The following is an 18,119-nucleotide window of genomic DNA, read 5'->3' as shown; positions in this document are numbered from 1 at the left end:
ATTTAAAAAAAATATTTTTTTTTAAAAATGCAATTTAAAAAAAGAAAGAAATAGCAGGATAGTTAGTAGAGGTAGAGAAGTAAGGGAGATAGCCAGAAGTTGGTTAACAGATACAAAAGTTCAGCTATATAAAAGGAATAAGTAATAGTGTTCTATAGCGGTATAGAGTGACCATAATTAACAACATCTTATTGTATATTTTAAAATAGCTAGAAGAGCAGATTTTTAATGTTTCCAGCACAAGGAAATGAAAAATACTTGAGATTATAGATATGTTAACCATCCTGCTTGATCATTACACATTGTATACATGTACTGAAATACTACAGTACACCCCATAAATATGTACAATTATTGTGCCCATTAAATTATAAATTATAAATTTATAATAATATAAATTTATATATGATAAATTTATATATTATATATGATAATATAAATTTATATATGATAAATATAAATTTATATATAATAATATAAATTTATATATAATATATAATAATATAAATTTATATATGATTATATATATAAATTTATAATAATATAAATTTATATAATATAAATTTATATATGATTATATATAATATATGTTATATAATAATATAAATTTATATATGATATATAAATTTATATAAATTTATATTATATTATATTATATTAAATATATAATATAAATTTATATATAATAATATAAATTTTCTTTATGTGACACATCATTGGTTGGTTCTATGTCTTTACTATTGTGAAAAGTGCAGGAATGGACATATGAGCACATGTGTCTTTTTGGTAAAACAATTTGTTTTCCATTGGGTACATACCCAGTAGTGAAATCGAATGATAGTTCTGCATTTCGTTCTTTGAGAAATCTCCAAACTACTTTCCATATGGCTGAACTAACTTACATTCCCACCAGTAGTATATAACTGTTCTCTTTTCTCTGCAGTCTCACCAACGTCTGTTACTTTTTTGACTTTTTAATCATATCCATTTTGACTGGTATGAGATGATATCTCACCGTGGTTTTGATTTGCAATTCTCTGATTATTAGTGATGTTGAGTATTTTGTCATGTGCTTGTTGGCCATGTGTATGTCTTCTTTGGAACGACATATGTCCTTTGCCCACTTTTTAATGGGGTTACTTGTTTTTTAACTTGTTGAATTGTTTAACTTCCTTATAGATTCTTGCTATTGAACCATTGTTGGATTCACAGTTTGCAAGTATTTTGTCCCATTCTGTAGGTTGTCTGTTTATTCTGTTGGTAGTTTCTCTTGCTGTGCAAAAGCTCTTTAATTAGGTCCCACTTGTCAATATTCATTTTGGTTCCAATTGCTTTTGAGGAATTATTCATAAATTCTTTTCTAAAGCCTATATCCAGAATGGAATTTTATAGATTTTTTTCTATAGAATTCTTATGGTTTGAGGCAATTAATACCAATACACTATACATTAAAATGATTAATACAGAAAATTTTATGTTCTGTGTATTTTGCCACAATTTTTTTACAAAATTAAAAAATATATAAATACACAATAAACAAGTGAGATTTATCCCAGAAATGCAAAAGTGGTTTAACAAGAAAGTCAATCAGTGTACTACACCATATTAGAATAAAAGAGAAAAACATGTTCATCTCATTAGACACAGAGAAAGATGAACAGCCACGTTGTCTGGGATGTACACCCTCGGGTTTGTCATCACGCCCCAGGACGATTTAGGACACGGACACATCTGAGTGGGTTAAGTAGCAGAAAATGTAATAGAAGAAAGGAGAGAAAAGAGCAGCTTCTTGTGCGAGAGAGGGACATTGGACAAAGGGGAAGGAGGTGGATGACAGCAGATCATATAGGCAGGCTGGAGGAAGCAGTGTCTGATTTACATAGAGCCCATAGAGATTGGTTTAATCAGGTGTGACGTTTACATAGCAGGTGGGCAAGGCTGGCCTCCCCACTGTAATCTTATTACGCATATGGACTTTCCACTTGACCGGTGCCATCTTATCTGCTCCTTACTGTACACGTTGCTGGCAAAGGGGAGGGAAGATGAAGCCGCCATTTTGAACATGCCTGGTTACAGTTAGTTCTGTACTACCAGCATTCACCCAAGAAGCTTCCAGCTTCCTCATCTGTGTCTGCAGCTCGATTTTACAAGCTGCTCTTTGTTAGAAAATGATTTGGGGCTGCTTTCTGTTAAAACGAAAAACCTTACTGAGGACTCCCAAAGGCATACTATCTGCCTAAGTAATTTCTACTTAATTTCTATTTCTGTGAGTACTCAGTTTCCAACTTCAAAACTTACTACAAAGTATAATAATCAGAACAGTGTGGTACTAGCATAAAGATATCATCAAGACAAATGGAATAAAACTGAAATCACGAAATAAACCTAAAGATCTATGGCAAATTTACTTTCTTCAAGGGTGCCTAGACCATTCAATCCGAGGAAAGAATCTCTTCAACAAATGGTGATGAGACAAGAGGACAGTGAAATGCAGAAGAATGAACCTGAAACCTTCCTTACTTCACTCCAAATGAAAAATATAACTGAAAAAGGATGGAAAAACTTAAATATAAGAGCTAAAACTATAAAACTCTTAGAATAAAACGTAGGGGTAAATCTTCATGACTTCATATTTGGCAATAGATTTATAAATTTGATACCAGAGCAGCAAGAGGAAAAATAGATAAATGAAACTTCATCAAAATTAAACTTGGTGCAGCAAGAATATAATTAAGAATGTGAAATGACAACCGAATGAATGAGAGGAAATATTTTCATATTATGTATATGTAAGAGTTTAATGTTTTGAATACACAAACCATTCCAACAGCTTAAAAAGAAAAATAAAAGCAACTTAATTTAAATAGAAAATGTGCTTGAATGGCATGTATCCAAAGAAGATATACAAATGGGTAATAATATATTATATTATTTTACTATATATAATATTATATATAGAGAATAATAATAATATATTATTATTCAAGTTCAAAATCATTGGCCATTAAATACAAGTTAAAACCACAATGAGAGCTGGGCGCAATGGTTCACACCTATAATTCCAGCACTTAGGGAGGCCAAGATGGGCAGATCACCTGAGGTCAAGAGTTCGAGACCAGCCTGGCCAAATTGGTGAAAACCCATATCTACCAAAAACATAAAAATTAACCAGATGTGGTGGCACATCCCTGTAATTCCAGCTACTCTGGGGACTGAGGCAGAAGGATTGTGTAAACCCAGGAGGCAGAAGTTGCAGGGAGCTGAGATCATGCCACTGCACTCCAGCCTGGGTGACAGAGTAAGACTCCATCTCTAAATAAATAAATAAATAAAACCACAATGAGCTACCACTTTACATTCACTAGGATGGCTTCAATAAATACAGAAAATTACAAGTATTAGCAACTATGTGGAAAAATAGAAATCCTTCTGCATTGCTGGAAGGAATATAAAATGCCACATTCACTGTAGAAAAGTTTGGCTCTTATACAAGAAGATAAACATAAAATTACCATTTGACCCAGCAATTCAACTCCTGAGAATATACCCATGAACGATGAAAACATGCTCATAAAGAAAGACACACAACTGGTCAAAGCAAGATTATCTATAAGAGCCGAAAGTTGGAAACAATGCAGATGTCCAGAAACAGATGAATAACAAATGGTGATATATGTGCGTGGAAAATAAAATATATTTCAGCGACAAAAAGAATGAAGTACTGATACACGTTGCAACTTAGATGAGCCTCCAAAACTTTATATGTGAAAGGACCCAGAAATAACAGGCTACATATGCTATGAGTCCTTTATATATCCATAACAGGCAAATCCATGGAAACAGAAAGAAGATTAGAGGTCATTACATGATGGGGTGGAGGAATGGAGTGATAATTTAATGAATATGATATGTTTTTGTAGAGTGATAAAAACATTTTGAAACCAGAGAAAGCTGGTGGTTGCACAACATTGTGAATACATTAAGTCCCACTCAAGTGTACACTTTAAAATGGTTAATTATATATTGTGTGAATTCCACTTCAATTTAAGAAATGACATAATTCCCTGATCTACAGACTTAATGCAATCCTGTCAAAATCCCCATTGGCTCCTTTGAGAAAATTGACAAGTTTATTCTAAATTTCATATGAAGATTCAAGGGACCCAGAATAGTGAAAATGGTACTGAAAAAGAATAACAAAAGACTCACATGCCTTGATTTGATTTAATAACTTGGTATTAATGCAATACTACAGTAATTAAGATGGTGTACTATAGGGATTAGGAGAGACGTATAGATCAATGGAGTACAATTGAGAGCACACACACACAAAAAAAACCTTCACACATTTATAGTCAATTGGATTTTGACAGGGTTGCCAAGACAATTCAATAGGGGAAAAAAATAGCCTTTTCAACAATGGTGCAATGACAACAGGATTGATGTTTACACATCATCTGGTAGACACCAAATTCCAACTGTTATCTGTACAAATCATTTTAGTTTACACTCAATGAAGGCTTCCCTTCCCTCTTCCATCCACCTACTCTTTTCCTTCACCCACCTCTGCACCTCCATGTAGAGCATTCCGATCCATCTGAAACCCTCCTCTGACTCTCACTGCAAATATTTTATGGGCTATTTCAATTTGCAGGAATTCAGGAAACCCACCTAGGTTAAGCCATTCTTTCCCATTCTCAAATAAACTGTGTGCAATAATGATGCTCATCTTCATCATATGGCATATTTTATATTTTCATATTTGTCAGTAATTGATTCCATTTCACCTGAAATATGCATTCTGTTTCTCCTTGGGTAGATTTATACATATATATTTTTTAAGTTCTGGGATACATGTGCAGAAGGTGCAAGTGTGTTACATAGGTATACACGTGCCATGGTGGTTTGCTGCACCCATCTTGACCCCAGCGTTGATGCTCCCCTCCATGTGTCCATGTGTTCTCATTGTTCAACTCCCACTCATGAGTGGGAGCATACAATGTTTGGTTTTCTGTTCCTGTGTTAGTCTGCTGAGGATGATGGTTTCCAGCTTCAACCATATCCCTGCAGAGGACATGAACTCATCCTTTTTTTATGGCAGCACAGTATTCCACAGTGTATATGTGCCACATTTTCTTTATCCAGTCTGTCATTTATCAGCATTTGGGTTGGTCCCAAGTCTTTGCTATTGTGAATAGTGCTGCAATAAACATATGTGCACCTGTGTCTTTATAGTAGGATGATTTATAGTCCTTTGCTATAGTATGGCTGAATATGAAATTCCGGATTGAAAATTCTTTAAGAATGTTGAATATTGGCTCCCACTCTCTTCTGGCTTATACTGTTTCTGCAAAAAGATCTGCTGTTAGTTTGATGGACTTCCTTTGTCTTAGGGTTGCTCTTCTCAAGGAGTATCTTTGTGGTCTTCTCTTTATTTCCTAAATTTGAATGTTGGCCTGTCTTGCTAGGTTGAAGAAGTTATTCTGGATAGTATCCTGAAGAGTGTTTTCTAACTTGTTTCCATTCTCCCCATCATATTTAGGTACACCAATCAAACATAGGTTTGGTCTTTTTACATAATCTCATATTTCTTGGAGGCTTTGTTTGTTCCTTTTCATTCTTTTTTCTCTAATCTTGTCCTTGCATTTTATTTCATTAGGTTGATCTTCAATCTCTGATATCCTTTCTTCTGCTTGATCAATTTGGCTATTGATACTTGTGTATGCTTTACAAAGTTCTTGTGCTGTTTTCTTAGGTTCCTTCAAGTCATTTATGCTCTTCTCTAAACTAGTTATTCTAATTAGCAACTCGTGTAACCTTTTTTAAGGTTCTTAGCTCCCTTGCATTAGGTTAGAACATGGTCCTTTAGCTCGGTGAGGTTGTTATTACCCACCTTCTGAAGGCTATTTCTGTCAATTCATTAAACTCATTCTCCATCCAATTTGTTCCCTGCTGGAGAGGAGTTGTGATCCTTTAGAGGAGAAGAAGCACTCTGGTTTTTGTAATTTTCAGCCTTTTTGCACTGTTTTTTTTTTTCCCTCATCTTCATGGATTTATCTACCTTTAGTCTTTGATGCTGGTGACCTTTGGATGGGGTTTTCGTGTGGATGTCCCTTTGGTTGATATTAATGCTATTCCTTTCTGTTTGTTAGCTTTCCTTCTAACAGTCAGGCCCCTCTGCTGCAGGTCTGCTGGAGTTTGCTGGAGGTCTCCTCCAGACCCTATTTGTCTGGGTATTGCCAGAAGCAGCTGCAGCCCTGCAAAGATTGTTTCCTGTTCCTTCTTCTGGAAGCCTTATCCCAGATGGGCACCTGCCAGATGCCAGCCAGATGGAGCTCTCCTATATGAGGTCTGTCAAATTCTGCTGGGAGTTGTCTCCCAGTCATGAGGCATGGGGGTGAGGGGCCCACTTGAGGAGGCAGTCTGTCCTTTAGCAGTGCTCAAGTGCTTTGAAGGGAGATCTACTCTCTTCAGTGCCAGCAGGCAGGAACATTAAAGCCTGCTGAAGCTGCATGCACAGCCGCCCCTTCCCCCAGGTGCTCTTTCCCAGGGAGATGGGAGTTTTATCTATAAGCGTCTGACGGGCTGCTGCCTTTCTTTCAGAGATGCTCACCCAGAGAGGAAGAATCTGGACAGACAGTCTGGTTACAGCAGCTTTTTGGAGCTGCAGTAGGCTCCACCCAGTTCAGACTTCCTAGTGGCTTTGTTTACATTGTGAGGGGAAAACCGCCTACTCAAGCCTCAGTAATGTCGCATGCCCCTCTCCCTACTAAGCCCAAATGTCCCAGGTCAATTTCAGACTGCCGTGTTGGCAGTAAGAATCAAGCCAGTGGAGCTTGCTGGGCTCTGTGGGGGTGAGATCCACTGAGCCAGACCACTTGGCTCCCTAGCTTCAGCCCTCTTCCCAAGGCAGTGAACAGTTTTGTCTCGCTGGTGTTCCCGGTGCCCCTGAGGTATGAAAAAAAAAAAAAATTTCTACAGCTAGCTCTGTCTGCCCAAACAGCCCCCCAGTTTTGTGCTGGGCCCTTGTGGTGTAGGCACCTGAGGGACTCTCCTGCTCTGCAGGCTGTGAAGACCATGGGAAAAGCATAGTATCTGGGCTAGAATGCACCATTCCTCATGGCAGGGTCCCTCACAGCTTCCCTTGGCTAGGGGAGGGAGTTCCCTTACCCTTTGCCCTTACTGGGTGAGGCGAGGCCCCACGCTGCTTTGTCTCACCCTCCATGGGTTGCATTAACTGTCTAACCAGTCCCAATGAGATGAGCCACGTACTTCAGTTGGAAATGCAGAAATCACCCACCTTCTGCATTGATCTCGCTTGGTGCTGCAGACCAGAGCTGTTCCTATTCGGCCATCTTTATTGTTTGGGCAGATTATTTTTATTTAAACAATTTAGTCTACATATTCTAATTATTTAACAATCTAATTTTATATTTTCCATTATGCTTACTGGATATTCATTCATACAATAACAACCTTAAGTGCTTCTCAAGCATTACTGTTTGACCAGTTAAACATCCCTAGTAAACACAGAGCAAGTCAATGAATCGCAGATTCACAAGCAGTCACATAACTAAGCTTTTGTTAACATTTTACCTTCTCCATTTTGATCAGGAAGCAATCAATAAAGTCCCGAGGGTTGTTCATGTCCATCGATTCTTGGTGTTCTTTTACTTTCTCCAAAATATAACTTTTCACAAAAGCAACGTTTTTAAGTAATTTGTTATGAGTTCCCGGGAAATAATCAATGATAGGAGAAAAATTGTTGCAGATCTAAGAGAAAACAATAGTTTATTAAATTAAAAGATTTTAATAAAGGCATATATACCACATACCAAGCTCTGGTTGTAAATTATAGCTATAAATATAAATAAAATATATCATATATCTTGATGGGAAAATTTTTATTGTACATATGTAGTAATTATCTGATTATAAAAGATTTGAGGAAGAAAATTCTGACCAGAGAATCAATTCTAACCAGATGATAAACATTTTCTAGACTCATACCTCCTTTTTATTGTATAAAAGCATCTTTATATTAATTCTGTTACCTTTTACAATTCTTCTCTACAATCTTGAAACGTAAGATGGCATGAATTACCACATTCACGTTTTGTAGACGACAGCATAGGTTAAGAGAGTTTGGACAACCTGATTGATAGTACAAAGCTAGTCCCTACTATATTGATTTCTATCAAGCAGTCTCTGAAATGGAATTAGTATTTTACAAGTAGGAGGGGCTCAAAGATACTTCAAATTCCAACTGTGTACCACAGCAGTTAAATGACTTCTGTAAAATCACACAATTATTATTTAGGCAGAGTATAAAACATGCCAATTCAGCACAGAGTATAAGTGTGATGTCTGTTTATGGTTCATACACCATAAAACCAATAATTTCATCATTCCTAACCCAGCTATCTCATCAGCCAGAATCCCAAACTGAGATATCAAACATCCCTGCCCTATTCATGTTACTCGGTAGCTTCTATGGTCCCAAATATTCTCCCTTCTTGAAGGAGATGTCTTTCAAATTAGGATATTTCTGCCACAAAATATGACAAAGTGTGAATTGAAGAACAAGTCTTGTGAGTAATGGAAGCCTCCAAAGTGCGTGGATGTCCATGGAGTGATATGAGCACGCTTTGGGGCTGTCACCAAAGTGCTTTATAGAAACAGGGCTTTGGAGTTTAGTGGAAGAAACATTGATAAGGGAGCTAATGGGCTTAGAAGTCAGGCCTATATTGGGACATTTATTTCCCATGCATAAAATAAAGGGCTTGGCCATCCTTCCCAGATATTCACCCCATGACTATCTGGGCAACACTGTAGTATTCAAAAATGCACTTCAGAGCTTGATCCATATAGAATTTTGGATTTGTCAGAAAAAAAGAGCATAAGTGGTTTATCAGGAAGTAAAAATCTTGGCCTTACCTGGATCCAGGGGCTGCTCAAAATCTTGGCATTTTCGTTAAACTTTTCCATCAAGTTAAGAAATTGCTGATCTTTATAATCAAAACGTTTATGGAAAATAATGGAGCAGATCACATTGCAGGGAGCACAGCCCAGGATGAAAGTGGGATCACAGGGTGAGGCTAAAGAATTAGAAACAATTTAAAACACTATTAAACTTCAGATATAAAATGCTTTGTATTTGTTAACAGATAATAGTAATTTAGAAATTTTAAGCAATATCTTACCTACGAATTCCCTTAACAGCAAAAAAGAGTTCGGCATGCATAAAATCAACACAGCACTTTTACATTAATCCCGAGTTGACCATTACAACCGAGCTGGTTAAATAACGGTTGTTCAAATGATAAATTTACATTGCCAGCCTATTTGTCTTTTACTTTGGGGGAAAAAAAGACATTTTCTAAAAACCTAATAATTCAGGTTTCAGAGGGAATCACATCAGTCTGCAAAGTCTGTAGACAACAAGGCACTGAGATAGAAAGGGCGAGAATAGTTGAGGATTTTAAAACTTTTTATATATAATGAATAGCTGAAAGACTCATGTGTTGAACCAGTAGAGAGGAACTACAGAGACTGTGGGTGAATTCATGTATTTAAGGAAACAAATGTAAGAAGCAGAATGTGTTTTATAAGAAGGAAAACAAATGTAAATGAATAATATGCCTAACATAGATTAGTTTGTAAAAATTTAAATGAAGACTTTGTTTGTTGTTTGTTTTTGTTTATTATTTGTTTGTTTTGAGATGGAGTTTCACTCTTGTTGCCCAGGCTGCAGTGGAATGGCACGATCTCAGCTCACCACAACCTCTGACTCCTGGGTTCAAGCAATTCTCCACCTCAGCTTCAGAGGTAGCTGGGATTACAGGCATGTGCCACCATGTCCGGCTAATTTTGTATTTTTAGTAGAGACGGGTTCCTCCATGTTGGTCAGGCTGGTCTCGAAATGCCAACCTCAGGTGGTCTGCCCACTTTTGTCTCCCAAAGTGTTGGGATTACAGCCATGAGCCACAGTGCCTGGCCAAAAACTTTTTATTTTAAATATAAATCCCAGGTAAGGCAAATAAGAAAGTGTAAATTGATAAATGGAGTTTTTTTCTTCTGTAGCTTTTTAAAAATGAATTTTCTTATGTAGGAACTAAATGCCCACCATCTGTAGTCATCCTGCAAATTTAACTTACTTAATTTGATATTGATTAGGCCCAGCCTATCATTTAATAGCTAAATAAATTAAATTATAGGTAAGGTTTTCTTGTTTGGTGGAGGATCTCTGAAATAAAGTTGTTATAATCAAGTGATTGATAAAGTTTATATTTTTTAAATTTTCTTTTGTTTTGCTTTAAGTTCTAGGATACATGTGCAGAACGTGCAGGTTTGTTACATAGGTATACATGTGCCATGGTGGTTTGCTGCACCTATGAACCTGTCATCGAGGTTTTAAGCATCTCATGCATTAGGTATTTGTCCTAATGCTCTCCCTTTCTGGCCTCCCATCCCCTGACAGGCCCCAGTGTGTGATGTACCCCTCCCTGTGTCCATGTGTTCTCATTGTTCAGCTCCCATTTATGAGTGTGAACTTGTGGTGTTTGGTTTTCTGTTCCTGTGTTAGTTTGCTGAGGATGATGATTTCCAGCTTCATCCATGTCCCTGCAAAAGACATGAACTCATCCTTTTTTATGGCCACATAGTATTCCATGGTGTATATGTGCCACGTTTTCTTTATCCAGTCCATCATTGATGGGCATTTGGATTAGTTCCAAGTCTTTACTATTGTGAACGGTGCCACAATAAACATACATGTGCATGTGTCATTAGAGTAGAAAGGTTTATAATCCCTTGGGCATATACCCAGTAATGGGAATTCTGAGTCAAATGGAATTTCTAGTTCTAGATCCTTGAGGAATCACCACACTGTCTTCCACAATGATTGAACTAATTTGCATTCCTACCAACAGTGTAAAAGGGTTTGTTTCTCAACATTATCACCAACATCTGTTGTTTCCTGACTTACTAAGGATCACCATTCTAACCTGCATAAGATGGTATCTCATTGTAGTTTTGATTTGCATTCTGTAACGACCAGTGATGATAAGCTTTTTTTCGTACATTTGTTGGCTCCATAAATGTCTTCTTTTGATAACTATCTGTTCATATCCATTGTCCACTTTTTGATGGGGATATTTCTTTTTTTTCTGGTAAGTTTGTTTAAGTTCCTTGTGGATGCTGGATATTAGCCCTTTGTCAGATGGATAGATTGCAAATAATTTCTCCCATTCTGTAGGTTACCTGTTCACTCTGATGATAGTTTCTTTTGCTGTGCAGAAGCTCTTTAATTTAATTAGATGCCATTTGTCAATTTTGGCTTTTTCTGCCATTGCTTTCGGTGTTTTAGTCACAAACTCTTTGCCCCTGCCTATGTTCTGAAAGGTATTTCCTAGGTTTTCTTCTGGGGTTTTTATGGTTTTAGGTTTTATGCTTAAGTTTTTAATCCATCTTGAGTTAATTTTTGTATAAGGTGTAAGGAAGGGGTCCAGCTTCTGTTTTCTGTATAAGGCTAGCCAGTTTTCCCAACACCATTTATTAAATAGGGAATCTTTTCCCCATTGCTTGTTTTTGTCAGGTTTGTCAAAAATCAGATGATTGTGGATGTGTGGTAGTATTTATGAGGCCTCTGTTCTGTTCCATTGGACTACATATCTGTTTTGGTATCAGTACTATGCTGTTTTGGTTCCTGTAGCCTTGTAGTATTGTTTGAAGTCAGGTAGAATGATGCCTCCAGCTTTGTTCTTTTTGCTTACAATTGTCTTAGCTATACAGGCTCTTTTTTGGCTTCATATTAAATTAAAAGTCTTTTCTAGTTCTGTGAAGAAAGTCAGTGATAACTTGATAGGTATATCATTGAATCTATGAATTACTTTGGGCAGTATGGCCATTTTCACAATATTAATTCTTCCTATTCGTGAGCATAGAATTTTTTTCCATTTGCATCATCTCTTTATTTCCTTGAGCCGTGGTTTGTAGTTCTCCTTGAAGAGGTCCTTCACATCCCTTGTAAATTGTATTCCTAGGCATTTCATTCTCTTTGTAGCAATTGTGAATGGGAGTTCACTCATCATTTGGCTCTCTGCTTGTCTATTATTGGTGTGTAGAAATGCTTGTGATTTTTGCACATTGATTTTGTATCCTGAGATTTTGCTGAAGTTGCTTATCAGCTTAAAGAGTTTTGGGGCTGATATGATGGGGTTTCTAAATATACAATCATGTCACCTGCAAACAGAGACAATTTGACTTCTTCTTTTCCCATTTGAATACCCTCTTGCCTGACTGCTCTGTTCAGAACTTCCAATACTATGTTGAATAGGCGTGGTAAGAGAGGGCATCCTTGTCTTGTGCTGGTTTTCAAAGGGAATGCTTCCACTTTTGCCCATTCAAAATGATATTGGCTGTGGGTTTGTCATAAATAGCTCTTATTTTGAGATATTAAACTTTATATTTAAAGAGCTCCCAAATTCACATCTATGGGCCCTACCTAAATAGTGACTTTATTCAATAGCACTCTGAATGGCTGGGCATCGAACAGCTGGAAATCTGTTAGTTTGTTGTGTCATTCACAGATAAATCTGATTTTCAGTCTTTCACTTCATTTGGAAAAGAGAATTTAAAAACAAAGTAATTTGGTATTGAGGCTGACAAACAGATACATTGTAAAACTTCATAGATGAGTAGAGATGGCAGTGGAAAAAATAATTACCATAAATTTCTAAGCCAAAATTTCATAAATATGGTGGGAAAAAGATAAGCATAACTGAAACAGAGCCAAATTATACTTAGGGAAAACAGATTACAGAGTTACTACTAATAATTAAAATCTAGTTAAATAAATCGTTTTGTAAATTGACATTTGTATATTTCACAGAATTATGCTACAGCACATATTTACTGAAAATATATAAATCAAGAGTAACAAGAAATAATTAATACTATTTTTTAAATAATACCATGTTTACAGAGAAATAATAATTGATGAGAACTGCTGTAAGATATGCCTAAGCAAGCATGGGCCTAAAAGAAACTCCAGACAAGTCAGTGAGGCTGACCATACAAATACAGTCCAATTAAATAAAAGCACATGCCATTTGGTTTATGCTCCCTAGGCATGTGATAGGGCCATTCCCACCATGTCCATTCTCTGGTGACTTGTTCTGGAATAGGTAATGGGAGAAACTGCTCTTTAACTCTTTCAAAAAATGAACTCAAAATCTATATTCATGATTTCTTATTTGAAAGCAAAGAAGCAAAATTCAGGAGAACACAGGATTAAATGAGCCTTTTATACCCACAGTGTATGCACAATCATGTCTGTACACACACAGCACAAATATGTGCAAATTCCCTTGGCTCTCAGCCTCAAATCCCGCTTCACATGAGCTAACAACTAGGACTCACAATGAAAGATATGGCCACCCCTGAAATGTTTCCAAGAATGTCAGTAGAGAAAATAGTAGTCCAGTAAGGTCAGTGATACACAGTAGGTTCACCTACCCTTGGTTTTTCTCAACTCCTCCACAAGGCAGCGAGCTTCCTCTTGAACACGATCCTCAATGCTCCTCTTCCCCATGCCAAAATTCCGCAGCGTCATGAGGGAGAAACGCCGTATCTCCTTCCATCTTGTTCCATTGCTGAAAACGATCCCTAACAAGAAGAGAAACAGAAACTAGGAGGGAGATCCCAGGCAAGAAAGAGGGAGCTAACACTGGGCAGCCACGTGGATGGGCCAAGCTCTGCCTGAGAAGCTCTGCAAGTCTCTGTTTTCTTATCCTCCCCGTCCCCAAGATGGACACTGAAACAGACACATGCACACCTACCAAATCTTCTGTTAGCTCTTTCAAACAGTGGGAAATGGCCTCTTCCAGAAAACTCCTCTCCAAGATCAATCAGGGCTTCCTTTACTGCTTCATATCCATGCAGCACCACCATGCGTTCCAGGCCAAAATACAGAGTGAACACAGGGCCATAGACTTTTGAGAGCTAGGAAAGTAGATATAGATAATAGCAAATGCAGCAACTATTTCATCCATTTACTAAGCCTCACTTAGAATGATATTTTCATTGTATTTGTATGCTTTTATTCAGCCACACAGGCTTCAGATATGTCTGAATTTTACATATAAACATGATGATGATTATATTTGCCACTCAGATGATCTGTGATGTTCAAGGCAATAGTCAGACAATTGCTGCACAGATTACAATTAATCCTCACATCAACATATTCAGCAGGTCTATTTACTCTATTTTAAACAAACAGCCATGTGTGGTGGCTCACACCTGTAATTTCAACACTTTGGGAGGCTGAGGCAGGTGGATCACAAGGTCAGGAGTTCAAGACCAGCCTGGCCAATGTGATGAAACCTCTTCTCTACTGAAAATACAAAAATTAGCTGGGTATGGTGGCACATGCCTGTAATGCCAGCTACTTGGGGGCCTGAGGCAGGAGAATTGCTTGAACGGGAACCCGGGAGATGGAGGTTGTAGCGAGCTGAGATCACACCACTGCACTCCAGCCAGAGCTACAGAGCAAGACTCTGTCTCAAAAATAAATAAATAAATAAATAAATAAAAACTGAGCTCAGAGAATGACAAATTCATTTTCAGTGTCCTAAAGCTAATATACAGAAGACCCAAATTTGAAACTCCATTTATTCAAATGCTAATGCTTGATATATTTATCAGCACTCTTGAGACCACCTTAAGACCAATACCCAGCTTCAAGAATTAGCAGTTTCCTGGTTTAATAGTTTTTTATGAATAGCGTGCATCATAGCATTTATACTAAAAATATCTCTCTATGGACTCCACTTAGGACTCCCAAAAGCCCACATAGAGGCACCCATTGCCAGGTCAATAGTCCTCACAGCATTACTCCTAAAATTAGGTGGCTATAGGATTATACGAATCATTTTAATCCCTCACCCCCAACAGAGCTTATAGCTTATTCCTCCCTCATGCTATCCTTATGAGTTATAATCATAACAAGCTCCATTTGTCTGTGCCAAACTGATCTAAAATCACTCATTACTTACTCTTCCATAAGCCACATGGCACTTGTTATCATAGCTTTTCTCATTCAAACCTCCTGAAGTTTCAGCAGTGCAACTGTCCTAATAATTGTCCACAGACTAACCTCATCCCTATTATTCTGTCTTTCAAACTCAAACTACAAATGAGTTCACAGCCAAACCATACTACTAACATGGGACCTTCAAACACTTCTCTCCCTGATAGCCATGTGATGACTCCTAACTAGAGTTGCCAACCATGCCCTGTCTCCTACCATCAATCTAGTAGGAGTAGTCTTCATAACTATAGCCTCATTCTCTTGGTCTAATCATACCATCATGCTCATAAGGTTTAATACACTAATCACAGTCCTTTACTCCCTGTATATGCTAATTATTACACAACAAGGGCTATTCACATATCATATTAACACTGTTAAACCATCTTTCACTCGAGAAAAAACCCTAATACTTATACATCTTCTGACTCTCTTCCTACCATTACTAAACCCTAAGGTCATTTCAGGGTTTATATATTGTAGCTACAGTTTAATTAAACATTAGTTTGTGGATCTAATAATGGAAGCCTGTAACTTCTTATCTACCATTTATCTGCTTTTGCTGGTCCTGAATCCACAGCTATTTCCTTTACAACAGGCATAAATTAATTCTTCAGAGAAGTTCAGTTTTCATGGCTATTCTGAATAAAACACATGGCTAATATAGTAGAGGACTTAATAAAATCTCTAACAACAAACACGTCCCTTACCATTTACCTTCAGCCAAAATTTATAGCAAATGGCTATGAAATGAAGAAGAAACACAGCATTTCAAACTATTGACTTGTTATTTTGAATCTAACATGCAAAGACCTAAATCTTTCTCTACTCACAAAATACATGATCTCATTCCACTATTTCTGATACTGACAGACTGGAAAAGGCAACAAAAGCCTTTCAAAGTATTTTACTTTGCAATGATCTCTTGTAACAATGTACCTCAAGGGATATACTTTATTCAAACAATACAGGTGAATTTACTTACCTTTTGCAAGCCACTGAAGGAGCATACTTACATTGGTTAAGGATTTGCTGACGTCCTTAATACCTATCTTTAGGATATTTCCAATGACTGGGAGAGGAGTGGGGCCAGGAGGGAGTTTTCCTCTCCCAGATCTCTGTCTCCAGAGTGAAAGGAGAAGCAAACAGGAGAGACAGAGCACAAGGACCACAAGAGAATCCATTGAAGCCTTCTCTTCTTGTTAAGACAACCATGAGCTTGCGCTCCAAGCCTTTTATAACACTCCATGCTAATTCAGTGTGTGCCTTTTTGACGTATAAAGTGACCAATCACCTAGGTCCACTACAGGCTCCTTCTGAAAGGACTTTGACCCACTGATAGAGATAAAAATAAAATGTCCTTTGATCTTGTTCTCCTTCATTTCAGTGCCCACTCTGTACATTCCTATTTCATTATACTAGGTTGGAGCCTAGGTATTGGTAATAAAAAACAAATGTTAACCCAGATGGTTCCAATGCACCATCACGATTGAGAGCACTGAAGTAAATAATCTGATGCAAAAACAATTACTCAAAATTCTGAATTCTTAGATTAATAACCAGTTGGGAACTTATGATTTTGAGGGAAAGTAATGTATTCCATGCCTTGTATATTTAAAAAGTATGTCAATGCTATACAAAGATTAGGAGACTTTGTTCTTTAAAATGAAATCCTTTCAAATATTTAATATAGCCTACTAAAAATACAGCAGCTTAAACATGAAATAGCTAGCATAACTTGTACATCTTAAATAACCAAACATATATCAAATAAATTAGTTTAGCAGATATAAACACCTTTACAATTAAACCTGCTAAAAAAAAATATGTGAAGGCAGGAATTGTTACTTTTTATTTTTCAAATGGGAAAAGGGAGACCCTGGGAGAACAGGACATCTGTCAGTGCCACACAGCTCATAGCTGGCAGAACTGGGATCTGAGCTGAGGTCTTCTGATGCCCATCATAGTGTATTATCTCTTACACCAGAGCTGCCTTGAGAACAATTACAGCAAAACAAACTTCTAAATATTAGTTGTTCTGAATATACACCACATTGATTCTGCTCATAAAACAGGCTTCACATTAAATAGAACTCCTTATTTGTCTCTAAGGAACACAGCACCAGAGATGCTCATGAAAAGAAATAAGAGTTCTCCCTTCTCCATCACTGCAGAGGTGAAAAGCTCAGTGTAACTGAGGAAAGAAATTGGTGCTAAGGGTTTGAGAAACTTGGGCTTTTCTATCCCCCAGTCACCTCCAGACCTGGCTGCTTTCTATTGTTTTTGGTCTCTCGTTTTCAGAAATAATGTAATAATGCACAGCAAGCAAAGGAAATTATGGACAGAACCACAGCTGTGGATGCAACAGAGGATGAGAGGTAGGAAAATCACTGAATGGGTCCACAATACAGAACCACCACAATGTATAGACCTTAACAGGAGCTGACATATTGAGTTGAGGGTCTAAATACAACTAGAAAGATACACTTTACTAGATCACTAATGACAATACTTGTGCAAAGCCATTTTCTTTAACTATATCATCATATTTGTGCTAAATTCCCTAGTGGGTTTATTTCCATTTCTTTTATTGAGAAAAATAAAGTTATGTTAAGACACAGCTGCACCATGCTTTACTGGTCATTTTTAACATGGATTCTAACAATTTACAGAGAATTGTTATGCCTCATGTCCCTTTGGAATCTCTCAATTACCTTTGCTTACAATAAAATTGACCCATTTCAGGAATGAGGAAGCTGAGCCTTGAAGATTCAGTACCTTAGCCAGGAACATGGTGTCTACCTTAGCCAGCACCATGTTCCATGTCTTATGGGACTAGAACCCATAAGCCCTGCATCTTGAAGGTTTCATTTCAAGCAAAACTTTGAGTTCAATTGAGTCCACCAATATTTACTGATTGCATACAATGATTCAGTATTTTGTGATTCAGTCTAGTAAATGATTTTCAAAATAAACATTAATTCCATCAATAATTGCAGCCCCAGTTGACTAGATTGAGAGGTCA

The 18,119-nt window shown here is 37.1% G+C and overlaps 1 protein-coding gene across 1 annotated transcript in view; it reads right to left on the bottom strand.

The window, feature by feature from the left end:
* The window catches only part of LOC100997824 (cytochrome P450 2C9), a 41,260-nt gene extending 24,892 nt beyond the window's left edge, over window positions 1-16,368 (bottom strand). Inside the window, exons 1-5 of the mRNA XM_031652615.1 lie at window positions 16,111-16,368; window positions 13,842-14,004; window positions 13,519-13,668; window positions 8,938-9,098; window positions 7,597-7,773 (exon numbers count right to left, since the gene is read on the bottom strand). Of these exons, the coding sequence (XP_031508475.1) occupies window positions 7,597-7,773; window positions 8,938-9,098; window positions 13,519-13,668; window positions 13,842-14,004; window positions 16,111-16,278 (819 nt within the window). The 5' untranslated portion in view covers window positions 16,279-16,368. The remainder of the gene's footprint in view (window positions 1-7,596; window positions 7,774-8,937; window positions 9,099-13,518; window positions 13,669-13,841; window positions 14,005-16,110) is intronic.
* Window positions 16,369-18,119: the final 1,751 nt, after the last annotated feature.

This window comes from Papio anubis, chromosome 11, assembly GCF_008728515.1.
Source record: "Papio anubis isolate 15944 chromosome 11, Panubis1.0, whole genome shotgun sequence".
In the NCBI taxonomy this organism is placed as follows: domain Eukaryota; kingdom Metazoa; phylum Chordata; class Mammalia; order Primates; family Cercopithecidae; genus Papio; species Papio anubis.
Note: the sequence above shows the minus strand (reverse complement) of the source record. Positions and strands in the feature narration are given on the sequence as shown.